Source organism: Bacillus rossius, chromosome 5 (genome assembly GCF_032445375.1).
Source record: "Bacillus rossius redtenbacheri isolate Brsri chromosome 5, Brsri_v3, whole genome shotgun sequence".
In the NCBI taxonomy this organism is placed as follows: Eukaryota; Metazoa; Arthropoda; class Insecta; order Phasmatodea; family Bacillidae; genus Bacillus; species Bacillus rossius.
The window spans coordinates 37150100-37177438 of record NC_086333.1 but is presented as its reverse complement, the minus strand read 5'-3'; the positions used below and the strand labels follow the sequence as shown (position 1 = coordinate 37177438).

The following is a 27339-nucleotide window of genomic DNA, read 5'->3' as shown; positions in this document are numbered from 1 at the left end:
CTATGACCATCAATAAAGCACAAGGACAATCTTTGCAAGTGTGCGGTTTGAATTTAGAAAATGAATGCTTCTCTCATGGACAGTTATATGTCGGGTGCTCCAGAGTCGGTAAACCATCTGATCTATATGTTTATGCAAAAAATGGGAAAACAAGGAATGTAGTCCTTCCATTAGCTTTACAATAAAAATATTTAAGCTAAACACATTTTTATTTCTTCTATTACATTCCACAGCCATGCACAGTAAAATATTAAATTAAACAATGAATTAATATTAAACTGTGCCACAGCAAAGCGTGGCCGGGTTTAGCTAGTTATGTAATAAATATTATGTTTGTAAAAGAACTTGCGGTGTTTAATTCCTCGAACCTGTCACTATTATGTTAAATTGATGTTTTATTTAATTTTTTTTGCATTATCCAAGATCGTACCAAGAACCATAATCGATCTAATTTATCAGGATATTGATTGGAAATTTATTTTATGAATTCTGAACTTTTACCTGAATTTGTAGGATAATAATTACGAATTTCCAAGATGATGGTCTTGATGTCTTATAGGATGATGGTAGTAGAGGATTAAAAGTCTCTTTTAGAATTTTGAAAATGGTTTATTGAAATTATTATTTTTTACATAAAATTAAACATTATTACATTGTTCGAGTATCGAACCAAGGACTGGAACTGATCGAATCATTCTGTAAAATGATTGCCGATTTTTTTGGTGAATTTTGGAATTTTTGCCGAGTTTCGAGCTAAATAATTACACGATTTAAAGATGGCGACCAAATTCTAAGATGGCGGATGCCTCCATAATAATAATTGATTACTGCACTATGGGAATTTTTCCCTCGAAAACGGGAAATTTTGAGTCATTTTGAGTCAATTTTTATGAATTTTGAGGAATTTTGAGTCAAAAATGGCCACTGTGACATCACAATCCAAGATGGCGGACCGACAATCACAATCCACCGCCTGACGCCTGTTTCAGGACCGTCATTCACATACTACTTATATATATTTATACTGGATTGTAGTAAAAAAATAAATATTTGATTGTAATCTTTGAACAGGTTAAGTGGTTAAACCAAACACCTACACATAAAACAGTTTAAATTATACTTTATAGATACGAGAATGCAGCATGAATATGGTAAGTAAAAAAAATGTTAAAAAAAGGATTGCATAAACATGTTGGGCAACAAGTTTCGAAAGAATTACTTGAGTGTACATGAGCGCGTTGACGGACTCACCTGCCTCGAAGTTGCTCTTGAGGCGCCGCCAGTGGCGCGCCTGGCACAGCGAGTACACGGCCGCCACCAGGAAGAAGAAGAGGCACGCGAACACGGCGAGCGCCAGCGCGAAGGCCTGGCCGTCCCACACGAGCGCCTCAGCGGCCGAGAGGCGCTCGGTCCGGCGCGCCGCGTCCGGGGGCGGCCGCCTCCCGGGGTCCTCCTCCGGGCGCGCCGCCGCCTCCGGGGTCCTGAGGAACGAGGCCTCCGGGGCGCCGGCGCGGCTCTTGTGCTTCCTCCGGTGCGGCTTGCGCTTGCCGTGGGTCTTCCCGTCCGCGGAGTGCTTCCTCTTCCTCCTTCTGCCCGCGGACCACGGCACCGTCGAGGGCGCGTCCCCCGTCTTCCCGCGGCGCTCGGGAGGCCTCTGGCGGGAGGTCTCGGGGCGCTCGGGCGGCCTCTGGCGGGAGGTCTCGGGGCGCTCGGGCGGCCTCTGGCGGGAGGTCTCGGGGCGCTCGGGCGGCCTCTGGCGGGAGGTCTCGGGGCGCTCGGGCGGCCTCTGGCGGGAGGTCTCGGGGCGCTCGGGCGGCCTTTGGCGGGAGGTCTCGGGGCGCTCGGGCGGCCTCTGGCGGGAGGTCTCAGGGCGCTCGGGCGGCCTCTGGCGGGAGGTCTCGGGGCGCTCGGGCGGCCTCTGGCGGGAGGTCTCGGGGCGCTCGGGCGACCTCTGGCGGGAGGTCTCGGGGCGCTCGGGCGGCCTCTGGCGGGAGGTCTCGGGGCGCTCGGGCGGCCTCTGGCGGGAGGTCTCGGGGCGCTCGGGCGGCCTCTGGCGGGAGGTCTCGGGGCGCTCGGGCGGCCTCTGGCGGGAGGTCTCGGGGCGCTCGGGCGGCCTTTGGCGGGAGGTCTCGGGGCGCTCGGGCGGCCTCTGGCGGGAGGTCTCAGGGCGCTCGGGCGGCCTTTGGCGGGAGGTCTCAGGGCGCGGCCAGCGGATGCGCAGGTCGGCGACGGGGCCGCAGACGGCGTCTCGCTGCACGCCGCAGGGCCGCAGCACCACGGCGGGCGGGGCGCAGAGGCGACAGTCGCGGCACAGCTGGCGCGCCGGGTCCCAGAACTGGCGGCTGGCGCGGCACTCGAGGCTGGCGCGCGACGGCCATGCCAGCACCACCAGCACTGCCACCAGCATCATCTCCTGCGACACACACACGCGCCGCGCCCCGACTCACACGCGCGCTCTCACAACTCGCAGCAGTTTCAGATAACTGAATCTCCGTATTCAAACTACGCCTTTTCCGACTCCTGGGTTATTTGACTCGTTCTGAAGAAAGGTGGACAAAAGAAGACTGTTCGTTTGGATCTATATTAAAAGTAAGTGAACTCAGTGTCCGCATATTTTCAAAGATAGCTGTAAATTTATGAAGATCCCTGGATAATTTGTAACCAGCGTTCTTAGTGATTTGAAGGTGAAAATTTTCCACAGTGTGAATACCTCTGAAGGAGCCACAATTATGGCCCTCCCAGACTGCAGACATTAGTGAGCGGGGTTGGAAATGCTACATGACTCTTCCTTCAAATAAATTTATTTGGTTCAACCAAAACCATGTACCCACGAGGCTCCAAAAGTTTTAATTTAAGAAGAAATTTAAACTGTTTCAACAAATAAATATGACTGAGAAAACTGAAATTACGTCGGCTTCCCACAACTCTTCAAGGCTGTGAATAATGGGGTAGTAGTTAATTTGATTTGCTGAATCGAAAAACTGTTCCTGCTAATAAAAAAGTTTGTTGGAGCCATAATTACGTATACCAATAATTCTGAAAGACTTTTAACATACGGATAAACATAAAGAAGATCAGAGGTACCAGGAAAAACAGAAAGCTAGCTTGGAGGTATAATATAAATGTTTTAGCAAATAAATAAGGTTTAGGGACTAAAAGTTTGAATCCATGACATTCCAAACTTAATATACCATAAACTGGGCCAACTTTGGCCCTTGAGGTCAACTTTTTCCCACACAGAGAAAAAAGATTGATTATTTTGTTTTACAAATGTTTTTCAAAATAACAGGTCCAACATTAGTTAGACTTCTTTCCCATTATGTTACTGTTTAAAATATGTAGGTAGGAAATTTTTGTACCACTTCAATTGAGGTGGTAGCACTGTTACAAAAGAATCAGCTGTTTCATGAAGAATTATTTAGTGCACAACTTTGTGGTATGCGTATTTTGATTTTAGTCTGAAAATTCTGGTAAGTGTAAGATTATTTTCGTTATACATATGTCCTTACAGGAACATTTCAATATCAGCTTAATTGTACAAATTTTTTTCAACTTTGCTCATAGTAATATCAAATGTCAATTTAGAGGTTAGTTTTGGCAACTTTGTCCCGGGTTAAAGTTGCACCTTTGAAAAAAAATTAGCTCATCTGTCACTCTTCCTGTTTTAATGTTTCAGAAAACTTTATATTACATTGAGGCCAAACTATGCTAAATAAGTTTTGCTTTTTTAGATGTTTCAGGGAGTCAAACAAGCAGCACTAAGAGAACAGCGAGAAAAGGAAGTAGATGAAAGATAGGGAGTCGTAGATATCAGGACTATACAGAAGATACTTTACATAAGTGTTTGGAAGATATTAGGGAAGGTAGACTTTTTCAGAGGGCAGCAGAGAAGTTTTGGAACATCTCCCGCAGCACAATTAAAAACAAACTGAAAGGTCTGCACATTAAAAAACCAGGCAGGCAGCCAATACTAACCGAAGAAGAGGAAGAAACACTCGTTGAACATACTACGATTTTATGTGATTTTGGGTTTCCCATTACAGAATATGCTCTAAGATGTGTTGTCAAACTTTATTTATACAAAATGGGTCGAAATGTTTGTGAGTTCCGTGACAACCTACCAGGTTATGACTGGGGAAGGCACTTTCTGGAACGTCACCCCGAGTTAACGTGCCGCATATCCTCAAACATGAAGCGAGACCGGGCTGGTATAGATAAGGAGACATTACTCTTTTTTTTTTTCAAATCTGGAGAAAAGTGCTGAAGGCATTCCACCTGAAAATATGTGGAATTACGATGAAACCAACCTGACTGATGACCCAGGAAGCAGAAAAGTTTTGTCAAGGCGCGGAATGAAACATGTTGAGCAAGTAGTGGATTCTTCCAAAACGTCCATCTCAGTTATGTTATGTGGAAATGCTAATGGGGAACTTCTGCCCGTATATGTTGTCTACAAGGCAGAAAAGTTATGGGACACATGGATGGAAGGGGGTCCGAAAGGTGCACGATTTAATAGGTCGAAGAGTGGATGGTTTTACTCGGGATCATTTGAAGACTGGTTTTTCAATCTTGTGCTCCCTAGACTCAAAAGACAAGAAGGAAAAAAGTTACTGATAGGAGACAACTTAGCATCTCACATTAGCAAGGAAGTCATTTCAGCTTGCCAAGAAAATGACATTGTCTTTGTTTGCCTGCTCCCACACTCCACCCATCTGACACAGGCACTTGATGTGGCGTTCTTTCATCCACTGAAGACAGAATGGAGGAAAATTCTACATGAATGGCGTAAAACTCCTAGTGGAGAGCGTTTCAAAACTCTACCGAAGGATGTATTCCCTAGATTGCTGAATAAACTTTTGGGAGTCTCTGTTCAAGACAAGGGGCAAAATTTAGTCTCAGGTTTCAAAAGTTGCGGCATTCATCCTCTTGATGCCACCAATGTTTTGAAACGATTGCCAGGTGATGAAAGTTCTGTGAATGTTGAGATTTTCACTGAAGCATTCCTCAAAACAGTAATCAGTAAGGGATCAGACGCCACACCTTCGATTCGAAAGAAAAGAAAACTTGTAAACATTGAACCTGGTAAAGGAATCACTCCAACAGACGTGGGTAATGGTACACAAGTCGCCTCAGAACCTAAACAAAAGAGAAAGAGGGGAAGGCCAAGGAAAGACATTTCTACCTCATCTGATGAGGGATCCAGTTTTGACATTTCCGATTCCACAAGTGACGATCTGGAATCTTAAAACCCTAATTCCGATTCTGAGTGCCTAACTCCACACAAAAATTAATCATGGAAGGAAGAACTAAGTGAGTGTGACTATGTTGCAGTCACATACAATGGAGAACTCTATCCTGGCAGGATTGTTGGTTTTCCCATAGAAGATGCCAGTAGAATCATGAAAGTTAAGGTGACGTGTATGGAAAAAACTATGAAATTTTGGAAATGGCCAGTCAATGGTAAAGAGGACATAATGATTTATGATTTTGATGACATAATATTGAAAATACGTGAGCCTGTGCCAATAAGGAGGGGATATTTTTCTGTACCTCAACTAAACACTTTCACTTCATAAAGAGTTTTGTCCTCATATTGACTCTGACTGCCTATGTAAAAGTGTTTATCATATGTTACCTAATAATTTTTCATGGTGACTAACAAGTGTGCTTGGATATATGTTTGCATTAGTTATCAATAGAAGGTACAGGTATACTTAAAATAATTAATGTTTTAATGTGATTTTTGTATTCTTTAGATAATCACAGTTTTTTCTTAATAAAATGTTGAACAAAAAAAATTTTTTTGTCATTTATTTGGTTTTATATTCTCAGTATAACTCTAAATAACATTGTCCCATAACCCCATTTGTACAACATTAACTCTAATAAAAATACACTCACTGCTTCAGTAAAAATGATAGTGGGCTAAAGTTGTCATATGATGGGACAACTTTAACCCACTGAAAAAATAATATGTATACTAAAAATAAAATTTTATAATACTCCAAACCGACATAACTACTTATCCCCAATACTTTCACCTTTACACCAAAAATGTTTTGGAAAATTTTACTTTAGGTACTAATGCAAAAGATCAGAAGCATCAAACTTGAAAAATTGAAAAAAGTGGGTCAAAGTTGGCCCAGTTTTAGTGATAAAACATTTGTTTGATGTACATTACAACCTTTACCTTTAATGTATCTTAAATCTTTGACAGGTAACGTTTAGTATGTTCTATGATTTCTAGTGATGTTACACTTCGGCAGTCTTTAGTTATAAATATCATAATATCTGTAAATTTCCTCATTTCGGAACATTTATAGGATAGTAACATGAAACGGTTATGAAAAATGCTAGAAAGTACAGCTGGAATTCAATGTTAATATATTCCGCGATATTCTGCCAATTCCTGTTGGACATTAAAGCTGTATAAATATTCTAAGGTATTTCGTTCTTGTCCCCGTATATTTTCTGGAGTATTACAAACAGCTCACAAAAAAGTTGGTAAGCTAAAGTTTTATAAAGTTAAGAGTTATTAAATAATACTGCAGTGGTAGAGCATAAAGTTGTTTCTCACACTTATAAAATTTGAGTGAAACAGACACAGAGACTCATTAATGAAGCGGAAGAAAGGAGTGAGTGAACCAGACTGTTGCAAGTGAAATATTATTAAGAAATCAAAAGTGATATGCCTTGAATACATTGGTCATGGTATGAAGTAGCATTGAGCTAGAGGTGTTTAAACACCATGCAGGTTCATGAAATAGGCATATTTATGGTTTTGTAAATCATTAAAATCCGCCATCAATTTAAAACGAGATGTTACTTTGCTTTGTTACATATTTGCTACTGAGCTATAAAATATGTATTAGCATAGGTATGTGTTTTGCTGTTACATAAAGTTTATGAAAGTTCAACATAAATAACTACACGTGCCTTAGTTTGCATTATATTCTTGTAACCCATGTGCCCCAAGAAATGTTTCAATCAATTTGATCAGAATGTTTGAGGTTATGTATTCAATAAACACAAAAGATGACCAATATCTACAAAAGAAGTGTGAATTCATTGGAAACGATTTCCAAGATGGCTTACATAACGACTTACTGAAGGCTGGTAGACAAGGTATCTATGCTGCTTTTAGGATTTTGAACCTGATTTATAAAATAAGTATATTTACATAAAATTAAAATATTTGCATCGGTCAAGGATCGAAGCACGGACAGAGATCCATAATTCAATCAGTAAATTAATAAGTGATTTTTTTTTTGATGAATTCTGAACTTTTACCCGAATTTATATTTTAATTATTATGAATTTTCAATATGGTGGACATGTGGGGTTATTGGAGGCTGGTTGGCTAGGAAAATATGCTTCTATTAGGACTTTTCACCATATTTTATTGAATTTATTATTTTTTACATAAAATTAAATTATTTTGCATCGCCCAGGAATCGAACCAAATACGGTAACTAATCAACCCAATCAGTATATCTTTATATATATATATATATATATATATATATATATATATTTCTTGTGTGCGTGTGTATGTCACTGAACTCCTCCTAGACGGCTGGACCGATTTTGATGAAATTTTTTGTGTGAGTTCACGGGGATTCGAGGATGGTTTAGATTCACAATTGGATATTTTATCTCGATTCTGAGTTAAGAAAAAACTAAAAAATGTAATGTGTGTCATAGATATACAAACTGTTAGTGTCATTCCTCTATGTCTGCCGAGCAATATCTTTCAAGCCATTACGTTACGTTTTGCTATTGTAAGGAACTAAGTAGAGAGTAAGAAAAAAAAGCTCTTGACAGTTTGTAGTGTCGCCATATTTGTTTCAATTTTCAATACCGTTTATGTATATTACAATTTAAATTGCAGAAAAACATCATGTTTCATAGACACATAAATAGTGAGTGTGTCATTTCTCTATGTCCACGAGGTCTCGCCGCGTTAATTTCTCCTTGGGGCGAACCCGTCCGCTTAATTAAATAAACAGGTTTTATCGTTGAATGATTTCATGATATATTTCATGAAAATCTGCTCTCATAAAAAACTTAGTTTTATAGACATTGAATAGGTGTCTCCTCCCTCTCCCTCTCCCTCTCCCTCTCTCCCTCTCCCTCTCTCCCCCCCTCTCCCTCTCCCTCTCTCCCCCCCTCTCCCTCTCCCTCTCTCCCCCCCTCTCCCTCTCCCTCTCTCCCCCCCTCTCCCTCTCCCCCTCTCTCCCCCTCCCCCTCTCTCCCCCTCTCCCCCTCCCCCTCTCTCCCCCTCTCCCTCTCTCTCTCCCCCCTCTCCCTCTCTCCCTCCCCCCTCTCCCTCTCTCCCTCCCCCCTCTCCCTCTCTCCCTCCCCCTCTCCCTCTCTCCCCCTCCCCCCCTCTCCCCCTCTCCCTCTCTCCCTCTCTCCCTCCCTCCCTCCCTCCCCCTCTCTCCCCCTCTCCCCCTCTCCCCCTCTCCCCCCCTCCCTCCCTCCCCCTCTCCCCCTCTCCCTCCCTCCCTCCCCCTCTCCCCCCTCTCCCCCCCTCTCCCCCCCTCTCCCCCCCCTCCCATGTTTCGCGATCATCTGGGGATGTACTAAGCATTTTGGTATGTCAAAGTAAATCTTTATGAGAGTGAAACTTTCCTGGAATTCATGTTCTAAACTTGAATATAGTAGCAACTTCAAAAATACATATAATTTACTAGCCAGGAAAATTGTGTTGTGACGAACATGGCGTCAAAGATATTAAACATTTTGTTGGTTCTCTAAAGCATTACAAACATGGTGCTATCTTTAGATTTTTTCAAATTAAAAGTTGCAGTCCAATAGATACTTAAAAACAGAATTAATTTTAAACATTTTAAAACACATTTTAAAATATAGTTTACAGCACTAAGTATACGTATGCATATATGTTTTTGCTTAAACGGCATAAATCAGTCTGAAATACTTTCTACAAACAAACCTTAACCTTACTTAGCTGATTCAACGTTTAAGATTAATCAAGAAAAAAAAGGTAAAATCCCGGATTTGGACTTCATTTTCGACAAAGTTTTTTTTTAAAAAACACTGTCTATAATATTAAAATTCATTAAACAGTTAATACTATAAAGTTTCCGCACACGTTAGAATTAATACTTCTATGACATTACTAAAGTACTAACCTGAAGCATTTTAAACAACCTATTATAACATTAAGTACATACATTCCTGTAAATTTTATTTTGCTTAAACGACTGAAATCAGTCTGTAAATACATCCTACAAATAACGTTCACTTTATTGAGTTGATTCAAAATTATTATATTATATTATATTATATTATAAGACATTTAAAAAGTTTTAACGAAATTTCCACTGACGAAATCTGAACCTCGTCCTTTAAACCTACAAAGAGCGCGTTTTGCCCCTCGGCTAGCAAGTCCGTCGAGAATAATCAAGGATAATACGTTTTATAATAGTTGTAATGGCAACTTTATTGGGTAATTTAAATTTTTTGATTACTTTTTACTACCACTATTTTAGTTTACCAAAATATAATCCAGGGTAGTTTCATTTGACACACCAATACGTCTGGTATGTACCCCAATGTTTACGAAAGTGCCAAATGGGGGGGGGGGGGGGGGGGGAGTGTTTGTTGCTACACGTGGGTCCACCATGTTTTTGCCACGTTTCCGTTCAACAACTTCCGTTCCACTTTCATGAAATTACTCCTGAAAATGCTGTGTACACCGAGAGCTAAAACATTTACACATCTTAAAAAAAACTCTAGATTTTTGAGATTACTTTATGTTATAGTCATATTATATTGTAAATGAGGATAATTAAAGTTAAGTATCTTAGAATTTGAAGAGTTTTTACCGGTACTTCAAACAATTTTATAGTTACAATGTCAGCACCGCCACTCTTGGCGCCTATGGACGATGAAACGCTGAGATGATTTAAAAGGTGTCGGTCGCGAGCGAGTGTGCTCGTGTGTGCTGATGGGCCCGGGGAGGGGTGGGAGGAGGATGGGAGGGGTGGGAGGATGATGGGAGGGGGGGGGGAGGGGGGGGGAGGGGGGGGAGGATTGCGATCAGTCATGCGGGCCGCGGCGCCTCTGGTCCCGAAACCCCCCGCCCAGGGGCCGACGACCCCGGCACGAGACGTGCCGGTCCGCACGCGCGCGGTGGCGCCACCCGCCCGGCCTGTGTCCACTTCGTGCACTAACACTCTCCCTCCGGCCCGTTCCGCGATGCCACGGGATCCTGACGAATGTCTCTCTCGTTTTCGGTACAAAATTCATCATATTCCGTGGAGCTGATAATGTGGTTGCAGATGCACTTTCGCGCATGTATCAGCCGGAAGATTACCAGGTTGACTCTGCCAATGATGTCAATGTAGCGGAGGTGTCGGCCTTGCGGGTTATTCCGGAAACTTTCGTCAACTTGAAAGAGGCTCAAGCGCAGGACCCCTTTTGTGTAGAATTGTCCCAAAAAATTTTCTAATGGTGATACCATTCCTTATTGTATGCATAATGGGCTAATCTGTTATACGGGGAAGACAGGACGAGCAAAAAAGGTGCTAGTTCCCTTATCGTTACGATCGGTTGTGTTGAAGTATTTCCATTCTTCGGTGTTTGGAGGACATTTGAGGTGGGCAAAAACATTGAAGAAGATTGCTTTACATTTTGCATGGCCATTTCTAATTGAGGATGTTAAGAATTTTCAAGGTTATTACGAAACGTTAATTTCAATTACAAAATATATTATGTTCTGAGATCTTGTCGCTGACTGAATTTACTTACATAGTAAAAAAAAAATCGGTTGTCTGTAAAGTCGGTTTACGGACGATAGTTTAACGTGACAACGTCATGACAAAACATTAATGAAATGATTGCATACTTTTATGAATAAACTTGAATAATTTGTATTGAATTATCACTATTTTGTATGGATACAAAGAAGAAGTGAAATGAAATCTAAAATTATTGATAAATTTACTTTTATTTGCACCCATAATTCAAATATGTTTATTACTTTAACGAAGAGATTATTTTAACTATAACTTTTATACATGTTTGCTATTTAACTTCTTCCAATCTGTGTTATTCTGTTAAGGATAGGACGATGAAAAGTAAGAAACGAATGGGAGTGATCAAGTTTAATGTGTCTCGAAAAAGTCAAATCGATGGTTGTTCCAATCGAGTGGTAGAGAGATACATGCGGCGCAAGCGTACAATGAGCGTGACGGGAAAAAGCGTAACGGGACAATGTGCGTAACGTGACAATGAGTCATCCTTTTTCGTGCGTGCAGCCGGCGTTCATCGATTTATTAGACGTCACGTCAAAAATAAACGACAAAGTTATAATAGAACACGTAGATATTCTTGTAATTGAAAAAAATTTCAACGTATTTAGAACACGAACATGGCAAGTACATAATAGATTTCTATTGCTCGCACGGAGCAAAGTAAACTGAAGAGCTCAGCATCGCCGAGCTAATCCATACGGTTCCGTCTCAATCTGCGTGCTGTTGTGGGGATTCTGTTACGTGGATATCCGTTTCAGTTTACGTGATTCGTCTCCGTTTCCGTGCCATGGTAGAAAGGGCCTTAGTGCGACCATTGAATATATATAACTTACATTATATATATTCAATGGTGCGACCAAGTTCCCCGGGCGCACACTCAACGTGCAGAACATTTATACGCTGAGGGCGGATGGGTAGTTCCGTTTACGTATTTAGTTTTTAAGTGAAACGTCTTTGCTGAGGGGGCTACAATTTTCGAGTTACGATAAATCCGATCGCATGAGGGGAATAGTTCGGTACGTGGCGGGGGAACCGGTAGAGGAGGAGACGGCAGGAGAGGTAGAAATAAAGTAGCATAATTGCACACTTGCAACTTGAACACTTTCATACTTGCATATTTTCTAAACTTGCTTACTTCGGCAATAGCATAATTTAGCGCTCGCATACTTGCAATTTTTATGCGACCTCCACCAAAAAGATTTACGTTTCCTATACCTAATTACTAGAGACCTGCAAAATTCGCGGATTCATTGACCTCTAGGATAGATCTCCACAGTCCTTTAAATACTCGCGGAAATGACACCTGTTCATTGGCTACTGACGCGTGAGACGTCTCAACTAGGCTGTCCGTAATTCGGCACTTTCTTGGTTTAGTGTTTCCCATTGGCTCACAGTTCCCCGGATAAAATGTGGACCAATCGCAGAAGCTGTACGAATGTATAGTTGTTTTGATGCTAGCCTATCGCGAAATGAATCCGCGAATTTTGCATGTCTCTACGTAATAACATAATAAGCAAGAAGTTTCACTTCTGTCACACGTGGACTCCACGCACATATTTTTTTTTTCGAAGAGTGAATATAACTAAAACGCGTATTTTCGGAATACATTTTAAGTGTGAAACATCTAAAACAGATTTTTGAAAGCACTCAATGGTCTTGCTTTACATCTGTATCTTCATTTCTCCGCCATATAATTCCATGGTTACCACTCAGTTTTCATAGTCGCCCTATGCATGACGAGAAGACTGTGCGCCAGTTCAGATATTGCGCTTAGAGGCGATAACGCGCTAGAAGCACCAGCAAGTGTCGCACTTACCATCCCGGCTCATTAAAACTGATACACCCCTGACTTAGCGGGTCCTCTAAGGTTTTAACCATTTTTCAGATACGCCTTTTGGGGCAAATGATGTTCAACGCAGAACACTTTACGTCACACCTATTTAAAGCGAATGCGTGATAGAATAGATTTCCGGGTTGGTTAAAAGAAACCTGATTATCCAGATAAACGTCGTTAGAGCAAATTTTAGGCTACGAAATAAATATTACAGCAAACGCCTCTAAGGCGACAATTGGATTTCGATGGTAACGAAAATCAACATAGGAAAGCTAAAGCTTTAAAAGACTTTAGGAAAACAGGCAGCAAGCTAAACATACTGAAGGCCAAACGTCTTTAGGGCGAACGAAGTTCAGGGCAAATGTCTTTCTATATCGACGAAGTACTCCTGATATTTTTAGGGGAAACGTTGTGCTCCCTGTAAACACTTAACGGTGGGCAGAACTCAAGGTGTTACGCGCCATTTACAAATTGCTCAATATTTCGTTTCTGATTACGAATAGCATTTAAGGGGCATTGTACTTGTCTGTCCATAAAGTTTAGTTTCATTGTTTAATTTTAAAAAAAGAGTTTTTGGACAGTTTTTCACGGGCGTTTCAAGGTAGGGCATTTTTTTTTTTTTAACATATTAATGTAATTGGTACACATAAGTTCAGGAAGCTTTTATCTTAAATATTCCAGCACAAAATTACAGGGTAACAGGTTAAAGTCCCAAAGAGGCGCGTGTTACCGACCCGAAAACTGCAGGCCAGTTCGGTGCCTGGCACGTAGAGGCGAAGTGGTGTGTAGTGCGCGAGCCAGTGTCGCCCTTAGCGCCACGTGCACCCGACCAGGCGGCTCCCTTAACAAAACATCTGAAAATACTTAAATAATAGTAAAAAAAACTTTCCCTTCCACGCGCATGTATTCTATGTTCACAATGAAACACAGAAATCCTTAATCGGAATCCGACTAATCTAGTTCTCTAGTTATCTAGAACTGCGAATAACACATGGTTTAATTAAGATATATTCTTCGTTAAAAAATCCATACATATACTGAAATTTATAGCAGCGTAGTGGTCAAATAAAGTAGAGTGGTCCCAACATAGAACGAATTAGAACTGCAAAAACAAATCGATGAAAGCAATTTGCATACTATTGTTTTATGAAGTATAGTGGATTATTTTTACATCATATTTTCGCTACATAGCGTGATTGAGTTCGTGAATGCCATGTCACATTATTAAAAACATAAAATGGCAAATTGTTTTAAAATAATTTTCAGAAAAGCATAGATTCTGTTCGAGAAACAATGCAATCAAATGATCGTGTACATCTCGTTCAAAATTTGATCTAAGAGATGGGGTGGTAATGTGTTCTGCCTTCCATTTCCAAATACACCCCTGCTGCTTGACTACCCATTGTATTAAAACCAACCCACCCAATAGATCTACAAAATTAATATGTTTTATAGAAGAACATAAATAATTTCAGTTCATAGAATTATATGTAACAATGATATTATTTCCAATGGTAATGAAACAAAGATAGAGCATAACTCCATCTTCTATATATGCTCAAAAATATGTTTATGCTCTGTATGGTAAAAAGTGAACCAAAATGTAGAGGCTACATGTGATAAAACAGGACGTGTAACTATAAAAATTAATTTAATAAATCACTCGCTAGGTAATGCTTCAATAAATCATTAGACTAATCCACTGAAATAACCAGTTTATGACATTTGTTTTTTTTTCGAAAGAAAGAATAGCCCTCATGAATTGGTTCCTCTCACAAATTAGCAATGTTCCTGTGGCTCTGATAAACAAGGCTGGTTAGTGTTTTCAATCGATTGGCCGAAGGCATGTAGGTAATTCCAACAACCCTTGCAACTTTTTTTTAAAATCAAACACACGCGCATACATAGTATGTGTGCTCCTATATGCTTTTGTAATATAGGCATATTTTCGTTTACATCCTTGATCTTTACATAAGCTGCCTTAATGAGTGATATGAAGCTAAAGTACTTAATTAACTGAGAAATACACGTCGTTTTACTAAAATACTTTGTGGCAGTAACCAAACACCAGTACCAGCACCAAAGTTATTTGTAAACAGAAAGTTTGTAAACCATTGTTAATAATGGTTCCGTGTACTACAAGAACAGTTATGCGTGGGACACAGGTTATTTTGTTGGAACCTAGGACCCAGGTTTTTGTTGTTGATACCTAGGGCATATGTTGTTGTTGTTGTTGTTGTTGTTGTTGTTGTTGTTGTTGTTGTTGTTGTTGTTGGTGGTGGTGGTGGTGGTGGTGGTGGTGGTGGTGGTGGTGGTGGTGGTGGTACCCAGGACCCAGGTTATTGTTATTGGTGCCTATGGCCCAGTTTATTGTTATTTGTACTTAGGACACAGGATTTTTTGTATGGTACCTATGATACAAGTTGTAGTTGATACCTAGGTCTCAGGTTATTGTTGTTGGTACCTGGGACCCTGGTTATTTTTATTCTGGGACCCAGGATATTTTCGTCCCGATATTCACACTACGGAAGGGCTGTAGTTGCAAAATAATGGTTCCTTTATTTTTATTTATTTTTAATACCTTTTTTAGTGCAAACGAAGAAGTGTATCATAAAAATACTTAACATTACCTTAAACTTTAAAGTGAGAAAATATAGTTTTAAAATCATTGAATGTCTACTTAGATAGATAAAAAAAGTCAGGAAAATTTCTTCAGAGGTCAGAGGTATGTATTAGTAGTTCCCATCATTATTTTCTACTTTATTTCACCCGTCATTATTAACATTTAGAGCGGATGCGAAATCTTTTAATTTTTTACAAAAATTTTAAACTGTTATTCAAAATAAATGTGTCCTTTATTCGGAAAAGTCAATATAACAACTTCTCTGTTCTAAGTCTGATTATTCGCGTTCTTTCATAAGGCCATGTTTTATTTTACGTAATGAAAAGAAACAGTTGTTACTTTTTTTTTTTTTAGCAGCTTCTAGGATCCCAATTATGAGTCTTTCCTAAAATAAAAAAAAGTAAAGGACATTATCCGAGAAAGTCACTTCTACGACGTCCGAACAGTGAAGTACTTTCTAGTGACGCGCGTATTTTTAGGGTTTCCTTGTATTTTCTTTTATCATAAATGAGCTCCGCCTCTACCGTGACGTCACAGACATGTCTGTGCATCCAAAGAATTAACTAACGGTGAAGACTTAAACGAAATAATGGATCAAAGCGAGGTGGCGCAGTGATAACACACTGGACTCGCAAACCAGAGAGCTCGTATTCGAATCCCGGCACTTGAAAAACTGGTTTTCTTTTCCAAATTACTTCCCAAATCTCTCCCAAAAACTTATAGAACGGTTTCTGAACACAGGCCAAGGCAAATTTCTCCCCCCCCCCCCCCCCCCCCGGGACTATCAACCAACTTGCCAGGAAAAAGTTTCAAAATAAAAATATGTAAGCATTACAATGGGCTCTGCGCCATTTTAGCGTTGCATTGGTGTGGTATCGGTGCACTGGAAGCCATTTTGCATACGAAGCTCTGACCATTGTCTCTTCTTGTCTTGGTCTTTTTTGGTCAGAGAAATTTCCAGGCGAGTACGGTTACTATATTTAAAGAAAATAGTGAGTGACGCAACCATCGTTTCTTTTAACAGTGCCAATTCCACAAGCAGTTGACGGTTTGAATCAAATATCTTATTTAAGTTCATATTTTGTTGCGTGAAAAAAATCTCGTCCGATTTTATTTTTTTTAAGTTCGGGACGTTCTAAACAAACTGTTTGAAACTTAAAGAATTATTTATCTCATTGCGAACGCTTTTGTTTATGCGGTAAGAGCCTTTCTCACAGTCTGAAGGTTGTGAGTTAGTACATACATTTTGTAAATTTCGCAAACAAAAAAGCAAGTCTCCAAACATTTTTAAGCAGAGAAGAATATGCTGTAAATTTTTTAACAGTTCGTACTACATCCATTTAAAATTTTTGTACTAACAAATTATTTGGAATTTGCTACCCTAATTTTTTTTTGGGACGCTAAATATAATTTTTTTTTTCATTGTACTCTTTTGGACTGTATAAGACTATAATACAGTTTGTGTAGATAAAATATAATTTTAAGTAATTCATTTAGCAACGAATTGAAAAAAAAATTACTTTATTATACTTGTAATTTTTTGAACAATATGTTAGTAACTCGCTTTCATATATTTTGTTTGTAACAGCACAGAAGGTTTTTACTGCGTGTAGTACTAGTACAAGAATATTTAACAGATGCTACAGTTTAGTTTGACTCATAGTTCTTTCGTATTAAACAGGAAGCGAGAAGTTAGCGGTTCTGACTTTCCAGGAGCTCTGTACATTTGCAACAGTTTTTCTTACTTATAGAGAAGACCGTTCTCTTAATGAGTGACGAGTGTGTTCATGACTCCATCCCTCACTCTTCAAGTGCTGGCTCAGGCATTCCCGAGAATTACAGCGCTTAAATAAAGTGCTCTAATATGAGAAGTGACGTAACATAAGCGTTTCAAATACAGCCTGTTATTACAAAAAACAGGCAACTCTTTTGACTTTAATAGTTAATTATAAAATGAAATTTCCCATGGAGGGAAACACTTTCTTCCATGGTACAGATTTTTAACCGTCAGGAAACTTTAGAGCCAGGGTATGTTGGGTATACGAATAACTGGTCCGACATGAATGTGTGCGCCATTTTTAATTTCAACTACAGGTTTTAACACCCAAAACTCCCTGATTTAAATTTTCTCCCGCCATCATAAAAGCGAAGGTAAAACCAGCTATTCAAATATATTACGTGAGAAAACGTTCCGCTGTTTCATCTCAAACGTAGGATCAGCACTGATTTTATTTCTTTATTAGCTATGGTACCCGTGTCGTTTGTTTAGCTTTCAAATGTCATTTAAAGCGCAATCATGCAGTCAGCCGCGTAGTGCATAATGTTTCAGTATATATACTGTTAGTAATAACTGGCGCACTTTTTTTTTTATAATTTACTAAAATTTTGTAATAAACCAAAATGAAAATTAATTTATACCAATTTTTTCCTCAAACTTTCAACATAAGTACGTTACTTTTTCTGCAAAATAATAAACAAATGAATCAATTACTTTAACGTTTCCTGTTGTTCGTTTTCTATGATTTTAAACCCCATTATCCGACGTCAATTATGACTCTTCCTACACAGTAAAATAACATCATATATACCTTTAGTATTTGTTATTTATTTAAATATTTTGTATTAAAATAATTTCAAACGCTATTAGATTTTTAAAAAAAATTATAATTAAAATACATTTTGTCTTTAGTTAATTTATGGTAGTGACGTGTAACATTGCTTTTTAAGTTAATTTTTGGAAACGATTCTTTTAACTACCTGAAGTAGTACGGGAGACTGTTGTACATTAACCATAGCGAATCTTGGAACATTTGCGGATTGTAGGAAGTGCTGCAACCTAGCCAGCCATATCCATTAGTAGGTTGTGAAGAATGATGCTAGGTGTCTCTGAGGGCAATTCTGTTTCATTTTACAGGAAAATAATGCGTTGTGTTGCTGAAACAGTTTTTGAAGTATCAAAAGTAAATATTTCCTGCGTCGTTCTTCAATTTTATTACCGAAAACAAATATTTGTTTGAAAACATAATCACACAGAGTATGCTACTGAACTTGAGGTGAGTAGATTCATACAATATAATTAAAGTTTTTCGCAACATCTAGTACCTGGGCACACACATCATCATGTACCATTGAACAAGTTGCAAGGTACAATGCTGTCCTTTTATTTGCTGCAGATCGCTATGCCAAGCAGTAGGCGTGGCATTAAGAGAACTCTGATTGATCGAGATGCTATGAGAAAGGCTGTAGAAGCGGTTTTGGCACCTCCTGAAACGAAAATATCAGTTAGAGAAGCCTGCAAAGTATGCAAGTTTTAATTCGCTATTTTTTTTTTCAAGACAAATTTCGCAATTCCTGAATTCTGGAGTGAGACCTTTCAATACAAACCTAACCTCGTCATAAGAAAAAAATATGTTCTGATTCTGAAGAAAATGTTTTGCTAAATTACATTAAAAAGTAGTGACAAGAACTATGGTTGAATGGTGTCGCAGTGGTAATGTTTACATGCAAAAGAAAAGTCCCTTTTCCCGCCGTTCTATTTATCGGCATACATCCTTGACACGAGTCACGTGTTGGCAGGCACGGTAGATGTCGGCCACAAATACTGCGTTCCATGCCTCTGTATTCACTCCACATACAGACTCGCACACACAATCCATGACAGGGTACTGCGGCAGTAAAACGGAAGACCCGTCGTTGGCAGTGAAGTCACGCGACGCTCGCAAAGGCACTTGGGTATTGCGTGTGACCTGGCAGCGCTGAGTGTGACCACACAAGAGCCCGACACGTGACATGAACTGCATTGTGATTGGTAGAATTCCTTTAAAAACAACCTCTGCAATGCTTTTCAAACTGTTTTTTTTTTTTTTTACGAAGACTTCAAGTTAAAATCAAGTTTAGAGTAACGACGATGAGATTTTTATTACAAATAATTGTTTAAAATTTGTAAATATAAACCCTTGAGAAAAAAAAATTAAGTGATAGCATGATCGCTTGCACGTTAAAAGTCGTATTATAAATTGCTAATTGATGCAAAAGGCTTCACTTTCTAGAACGTACGGCAAAAATTTAAATACAACTGTAAAAAATTTTTTGAACACACTATAGCCAAAAAGCTTAGATTGTTTTGCGATTGCTTCCCCCTCCCGATCATACCTATACATGAAGGTACTTCATGGCTGTTTACCTCTGTAATGTCCATCTTGATCTGCTTACAGACCCTGAGCTTTGAATATATATACTGTATAGAAGTCGCGAGTGGATAGGATTTACTCTACGTTTTTCAGAAGCGTATGATGAGCAGCTTGGGAACTTCACCGCTGCAATGCGCTGCCGTAACGCCCTGTATCGTCTTAGTTGTTATTTACACGTTAGAACTCAGCACTGTCGCCTGCTGTCTTTCCCCGCACCCCCCACCCATCATTCACTGCAGCTCATGGTCGTTCAACGTGAGGGGGAAGGGGTGTTTGAAGAGTTCGAGACTTGTCCGCTAGGGACCACCACAAGTCGATGCCCTAGAGATGGTGGCGATTGCGGCGGTGAATTAACCAACTACCTCAAAACCGTATTAGAAATTTTAACCTGGGCTGGCGACTTCTATACAGTATATATATTCAAAGCCCTGAGTGAGTGCTAATGGCCCTGAAGTCGAGATTTTGGTAAGGTGGGGGGGAGGGGGGTAGACAGAGAGAGAGAGCGAGAGCGGGAAGAGCTGGAGAATTCAGCCCCCCCCCCCCCCCCGACCCATCGACTCATTTTTGGACGAGGGTGGGTGAGGGAAACTGTACAGTTGGGTAGGTTTTTGCTGTCGACATTTACGCAAAGGAGCGAGACATTATTTGACAATGAAACTCGCGCGTGGACTCACGCTCTGTGGTGTCATCTAGCGGCAGCCGCAGAACTATTTAGTCGAGTGCTTCTCTGTCCGGATGTGAGTCATCTCATTACTCGGATACGACAGCCGTTTGTTTTTAAATGCCGTTTCAGATTAGTGCCAAGATACACCCAGGCTACATTTTTTTTTTTGTGTAACATCTTAGCTCTCGGCATACTACATTTGGTTGGAATAACTTCGTGAATGGAACGGAAGTCGCATGGAACGGAAATGTGAAAACTCGGTGCTGCCATCCGTGGCGGATGACGCAAACCAAAGTTCACAACATACAAGGGGAAACTTTATAGTATTAACTGTTTAATGATTTAACAAGATGACCAGAATTTTAATACAATACCTTGTTGAAAATCAGGTCCAAAGCCGGGGTTAGTATTTTTTTAAGTATTTTTTTTTGCTTTTATCCGACCCGTTTTATTAAACAGGCCAACAATAGTTTTGGTGCCGGAGTATTTGGAGCTGATTCCATATGAATTTGGTGCTCTGATTTTAAATATGGCATTAGTTTTTGCCTAGGAGGTCAAATTTCTAAGATATAGCGTTTTAGTGAAATGTACATTTTCGTTATTTTAAGTTAAATCCATGAATCAAATCTAAAAAATAAACATGATTTTTTTTATTAAATTACACAAATATTATTATACTGTACAAATATCATTATACAATACAAAAATCATTATAGTTTACAAATATAATTATATTAACCAAATATTATTAGTCTATACTAATATTATATATAAAAAGATAGTACCAATTAATCTATGGATCCAACTAGTCACTAAACACTTCGGAAGCTTCTTTTTTGTGAACTTCTTGAATATATCATGAAACAGTCCCTTTTTAAAATCCAGAAATAATCTGCCATCATGTGCGTATCCCATCTTCCTTGATAGCGCTCCTCCATAATTGTTATATCCTGATGAAATCTTTCACCTTGCTCCTCACTGCTATCTCCTAAATTTTCAGGAAAACAGTCCAGGTGACTGCGTCAATAGTGCACCTTAATATTCATGTTGCACCCAAGGGATTTGAAATTTTTAAGCAAATCGTTTACAAGTTCAGCATGGTTTTCTGCTTTTCGTTGGCCCAGAAAATTTCCGACAACTGCAACAAATGAAGATTTCGCTCAGCCTCATTCATGGAATTTACGAAGGCTTGGTCCTTTATTAATCTTCTTATTTATGGGCCGTTAAATAATCCTGCTTTAATTATTTCCTTATTCAAGTGAGGAATTTCCCCCCCCCCCCTCTTTTTTTTATAAATGCAAAGCATTATACGTTCTTATCAAGAGCCCAGCTTGATATGCAGTGGAGGAAAGATAATTTTCTCTCTTTCAACTATGGGTTCGTTAAAAACGGTTTTTTTTTCTCTCCATCGACCATGTATTCTCTCTTAGGCCACTCTTGTCTGACCCAGTGGTGTGTTTTGTCTCTGCCATCCCAGAGCCACAAGAAACAACGATATATGGTGGGGCCACTTTGCTGTCCGAAGAGAAAGTTTACCACTTTTAAGTCCGCACAAATCACCCTTTGACGTTCACGATCTCCTTCCAAGACCAAAGCTATGGGGCAGTAGTATGTTTTGGTATGTCTTGGTATGTCCTGCGCAAGGCTTCAGGCTGTGGCGCCGGTGCCGTGGAGTTTGACGATTGCTCTGACGTCACGGCGGCCATATTGGAATCAAAAGATCCACAAAATTCCTCAAAAATGACTCAAAAATTACCGTTTTGAGGAAAAAATTTCTCGTTTTCTTACTAAAAAAAATTCAAAAATTGCGAATTCGAAAAACCTCAAAAGTCTTTTGCCTTAGAAAGAACACAAAATCCTAAAAGAGGATTAAGCATACATGTCTACAGCCTCCGATAAGCCTATGACGTCATCTAGGATTATTACGTCACCGTTTCAATTTCCGCCATCTTGAAAATCTTTATTTATTATCCGATTTTAATGATTTTTTTTAAATTTATAAAACAATTCAATTAATAAAATTTAAAATATATATATATTTAACAAATATACTTTTTCGGCATGGAGATCGGAGACCTCGGTTCAAACCCGGTGAGGTCAAAAACAAAATAAAAATGGCTACCAATCCTTCCCTCATGGTGGCTGCAGGCAGACTGACCCCCACCAATTTTTTTTCAAAGTATATATTTTGTCACCTAGTATGACGTCATGTCCGCCATCTTGAAAATCCGTAAATTTTATTCTAGAAAATTGGGAAACATTTTAAAAATCATTAAAAAGTTAATAAATCAAATTAAATAATAAAAATTTAATAAAATATTATTTTAAAACCACTGTTGCACTTATTGTTATGATCGCCATCTTGGATTTTATAAATGTTGCATGTTTCATTACGCCCGCCATCTTGGTTTGCTTATCTCAAAAACTAGATTTGATGGGGAAAACCCCCAATTTCATGTTTTGATTCAGTGCCCCAGATATACCTAAAATCAGTTCCAAAATCCTAGGCACCAAATATAAAATCTTGTTGGCCTGTGTTACACAGATTAAAATTTCGCTCTGCAAATGGAATGATTCGATAGTCGGCGTAGCTATTTCGGCAGCGAATTCTAGCGGCGGGTGCGGAAACTATTTGTGATTCGTGTCCAGAAATGTAGTTGAAAACACAATTTGTGTATATTTATCACGCTAAGTATTATTTTAAAGAATTCTACGTTAAAATTTAGTGCCTGAGTTTCGTATTATAGGTGTATTTTCAACATGAGAACACATGAATTTGCTCGTTACCGAGGTTAAATGTGCCACATCTTTAACGAGAACTGAAAGATTCGCCCCTTTTTTTTTATATTAGTTTACATCTTATCTCTCTGTATACGACATTTGGTAGGGATAATTTCGTGAAAATGGAATGGAAGTAGGGAACAGCCATTTTAAGATTTAAAATAATTCCTTCTCTAAAGTGGTCCCAGTAGTAAAAAGTATATAAGTACATTCAATAATATCAACGAACCAATAAATCACTCCAGTGAAAAAGTGATTTAAGTTCTTATTTTTAACAACTAATAAAGCCATTCTCTGAAACATAAATATAGTTCGGTTTTAAAAAGGGAAAATGTTTCCCCAAATAGCGTAAATATGGGACAAAATGGCGAACTCACGTGTAGCAACATAAATCTATATTTAGTCACATTCTAAAAAAATTAGGGTTCCTATATACCTAAAGTATTGGTGTGCCAAATTAAACTTAATGATAGTAAAACTACCCTGGAATATATTTCTAATGATTGCGTGTTGAAGTTTTAGCTCGTGTGTTGTTACCATAGATGTTGTTTTGTGTGTAGACCAAGATTTACAAGTTAGACCTAACCTATATTTAAACACGGTTTGAATTCCCATTTTTATACAAAACTCCCATTTAACACAATGTCAATAGTGGGTTCAACTACTACTAGTGCCGTTAGCTCTCGGGCCAACGTAAGCTTCACTAAGCGGATAGAGAATGAAAGTAAGTTGCCAGACCTATCTATATGACATTGATTTGAACATATCGTTCCTATATTCCTTTTTGGGTCACGAGTAAATTTTATTTATTCTTTTAGACTCTGACATTGATATGCATGTTTCATTTATTATTTCATATTTATTTGTCATTTGTTTGCATGAAAAATACCGTGCTTTGATTCATTTTCGCTTAGCAATATCATAAGTTTTTTTTTCACCGACCTTTGGTACATTTTTGAGTAGAGTGTCTTATTGCATGGAATAACAGAATGAAACCATCTTTGCTAATCAAATTGCCTAAACCATGCGTACCAAAGCATTAGGTATAGCCGTTCCAAAACCACCTTTAACGCATCAAGTGCTTTACTTTTTGTTCTTTTAAGCGACCCTACCTACACCAGCTCACGAACTGCAACATAACTGTTCCGAAACAACCAGAAGCGCATCATATGCACCAACTTTGAGAAAAATTGTAGGAAAAAAATAAAGATCAGCCTAGCCTAACCTGGGTTGGATTGGATATGGTTCGGTTCACACCAAAGCATCGTAACTGTTCCGAAACTACCCTAAATACATCAAATACACAGACTTTGAGAAAAATTTTAGGACATAAATAAAAATTAGCCTAACTTGCGCGGTAACTGGCAGAAATATGCGTGCTATATGAAGAATCTCTTACCAATGTGCCTATGCCAGCCCACAAAATGTATCGTTGTAATAAAGTGCTGAAAGTAAGGTGATGTGTTGAGTATAGTTTTTGCAGTATTAATTACAATACCACATAATGAACTCATAAAAACCCAAGAAATCAAAATCACATTTATTTAAATCATTATGAATATAGTAATAAATGAAGTAAATGTGACAAATAATAACTATTATTATTTCAGTTGAAACAAACATTTACTTTGAAAGTGCATAGAAAACACACACATAGTTTCTTACAATATTAGAATTATTTAATTTAAGTAGCAATAAGTTTATATTAATTCATGCAAATAACTGAAATTTCAGTTTATTTAAGATATAGTATTTAAGTGAGCTATCCTGGAATGCTTAGTAATACTTCAAGATTTGCGTGTGAATTTCTGAGTTGTATGGATCAACACTGGAAAACACTTCCAACACACAAACGTGCTGCAAAATACTCAGGATTCGGCAGAGCTGTGAAATCTTCGTCGACAGGATGAGCATTACAGACTGGAGTATCGTAAACTCCAGACGCGGAAGTTCACTACAACAACGTTGTTACGCCCTAAATATGTAGCTTCTAATGACAGAAGTCCTGTAATTTAACTTATGTTGAAGACAAATAATTAATTTTCATTTGTTGTGTGATCTGCTTGACTCCTGTGTTTGGTGCCGTGGGAATCGGGACCGCCCCACACACGGGAGACGTCTTGCCCGATGTCCTTGGCTAAGAAGCGACTATTTTCTACGCTTCCTTAAACTGCACTATTACTAGAAACTTCTAATTGAAAACTGAGTACGGCACCAAAGAGAAACAGTTCCATGAAAAATATTGGATGAAATAATTTCTACCTGTCGAACTGTGTTCAGGAGTAAATTCAAGAAGAATGTGTGCCTAGTGCAGGCCCATCACAAAGAAGGAATGATTGAATTATTACCAAAATATAATGAAACAACTAGGAGAAGTTAAACTGCAAATTAGGTTAAATCAACACTCTTAATGATGGGTAGCTCGCTATAACACTGGGACAACTTTAGTATGAAACATTACAATAATTATAATTAATACTTAAAAACAAATATCAGCACAATAACCGTAACAAACAACATGTAATACAATATTTTTACAGTTTATCACGTAAATGAATCCTTAAAAAGTTACAGCAATTTTAAGATTTTTAAAATACTCCTCTGTAGTGTGCCCATTACCAAAATGGTATCAAAGAACCAATGAATCACTCCAATGCAAAAGTGATTTTAGTTCTATATTTAACAACCAATATAGTTCTGTTTTAAACAGGGAAATAGTTTCCCAGTATTTTCCCTACTACTAAAACTTTAGAATATAAGAGCATTTAAAGGTTTTGGTGGTGTTTGGGATATGTCGAGTTATTATATATGTACAGTAATAGTGTAATATAAATACTGATGGTTTTATATAGTACAACTGTGTGATATATATATATATATATATATATATATATATACTTAATTATTTAACACACCATAATGAAGACCATTTATAGCCTGTACCCAAGTAAGGAGCTCGACTTAGCACGTATAGAGTGATAAAGTGTCACTGCTGTTTTATAGTGGCGTTAGTTTTTTTAAGTGTAATATTTTAGCTCTCGGTATACGACAGTCTGTGGGAGTAATTCAGTGAATGCGACGGAAACGTGTAACAGGAAGCAGGGAGAAACGGCCTACAGTTGGCGCCTGTGCTGCAGCGAGTCAGAGAGCGCAAACACTTCATGGCGCTTAAGAAGAGAGAAAGGGGGAGAAAGAGAAAGAAAACAGCTGTTTACCGTTCGTTCCGCTAACAATAGTCATTAACAACGCCGGGCCTTGCCATGAGGCTTTTTTAATACATTATAAATATGTTGTAAAATAATACCGTATAATATAAATCAATAATTTTACAAGTGTTTGTATTAAATAAAATACGTGTGGTATGTTAATACAAAGTTTGTCACGATAGTTTAGATGTTACACATCACTGGCGAGTACTGAATGACCTGCTGAAGTATTTAATTTTGGTTTCACGTCTCCTCAAAAACAATCAATTTCAGGAAATATGGAATCCAACCAGCAACAGCCACCTAAAGTGAGAAAACATTCCGTTTCCATGTATACATTCCCAGAAACCGAAATCAGGATAGCCAAACAGCTACGCGAGAAGTTCTTCAAGTACCTAAGTAGTCCAATATTTTATTTTCTTCTGCGTTTCTTCACTAGGCATATATTAGTGTTTGTGTGTTTGTGTGTATGTGAGTGTGTGGTTTGTGTGGGTGTGTGGGTGTGTTTGACATTTAGCCCAGTCGGGTTAGAAAAAAAAAAGGGCTTTACCTTTAAAAAATTCTAAGCCAAAATTTTATTTCACCATCCTAGGGAGTCATTGGTAGTCTAAATTCAAAATGGTGACCTAATTCGGCCGGTGCGTTAACCGCCATTTTGAATTCAAGGGGAAATTGTTTTTGCTTAATATCTTGACCATTTTCCACTTTTAAACAAAAATAGTAAGAACTTAAATTGTTGTTAATTCCATTCTCTACATTTTATTCTTTGCGATTTTTATCGTGAGATCAATATTTTTCGAACTAAGGGAGAGAAACGTGGCAAAGTGTAGTTATCGAATAATCTCGTTTATTATTAATTTTAGGACCTAAATGTACATATACAAACTAGAATTCCTACAATTTTGATTTCAAAATTTGTTTTCCTAGAACCAGTACATATTTGAGGTCCTACGCCTATGGCAACCCTAACGGGACTTGAGCGACCAGCTTACCCTAGACGCTGATGTCACCAGCAGGTGTGCGACAAACAAGAATGAGCTTTCAGGGACCCTTCGACCCAAAAAGGTTTAGTTTGTCGATCGATGCTCCACTGAGTAGACGTATTGCAAGCAAAATGGAGATTTGTTTTGTGTGTGGAGAAACCACTAGTGAAAATAATGTCGTAACAGTGAAACGCCGTGTTTTTCAGTCACTTTTATAAGCAAGTATTATTCGCGGTGATGAACAACACGAGCGTATGCTTGAAACTGTTGACAGTGT

General features: G+C 38.7%; 1 protein-coding gene across 1 annotated transcript in view; it reads right to left on the bottom strand.

Annotated features, from left to right (window-relative positions):
* The window catches only part of LOC134531709 (nipped-B-like protein), a 185719-nt gene that overhangs the window by 151827 nt on the left and 6553 nt on the right, over positions 1-27339 (bottom strand). Inside the window, exon 2 of the mRNA XM_063367528.1 lies at positions 1252-2413. Coding sequence (XP_063223598.1) covers positions 1252-2410 — 1159 coding nt within the window. The 5' untranslated portion in view covers positions 2411-2413. The remainder of the gene's footprint in view (positions 1-1251; positions 2414-27339) is intronic.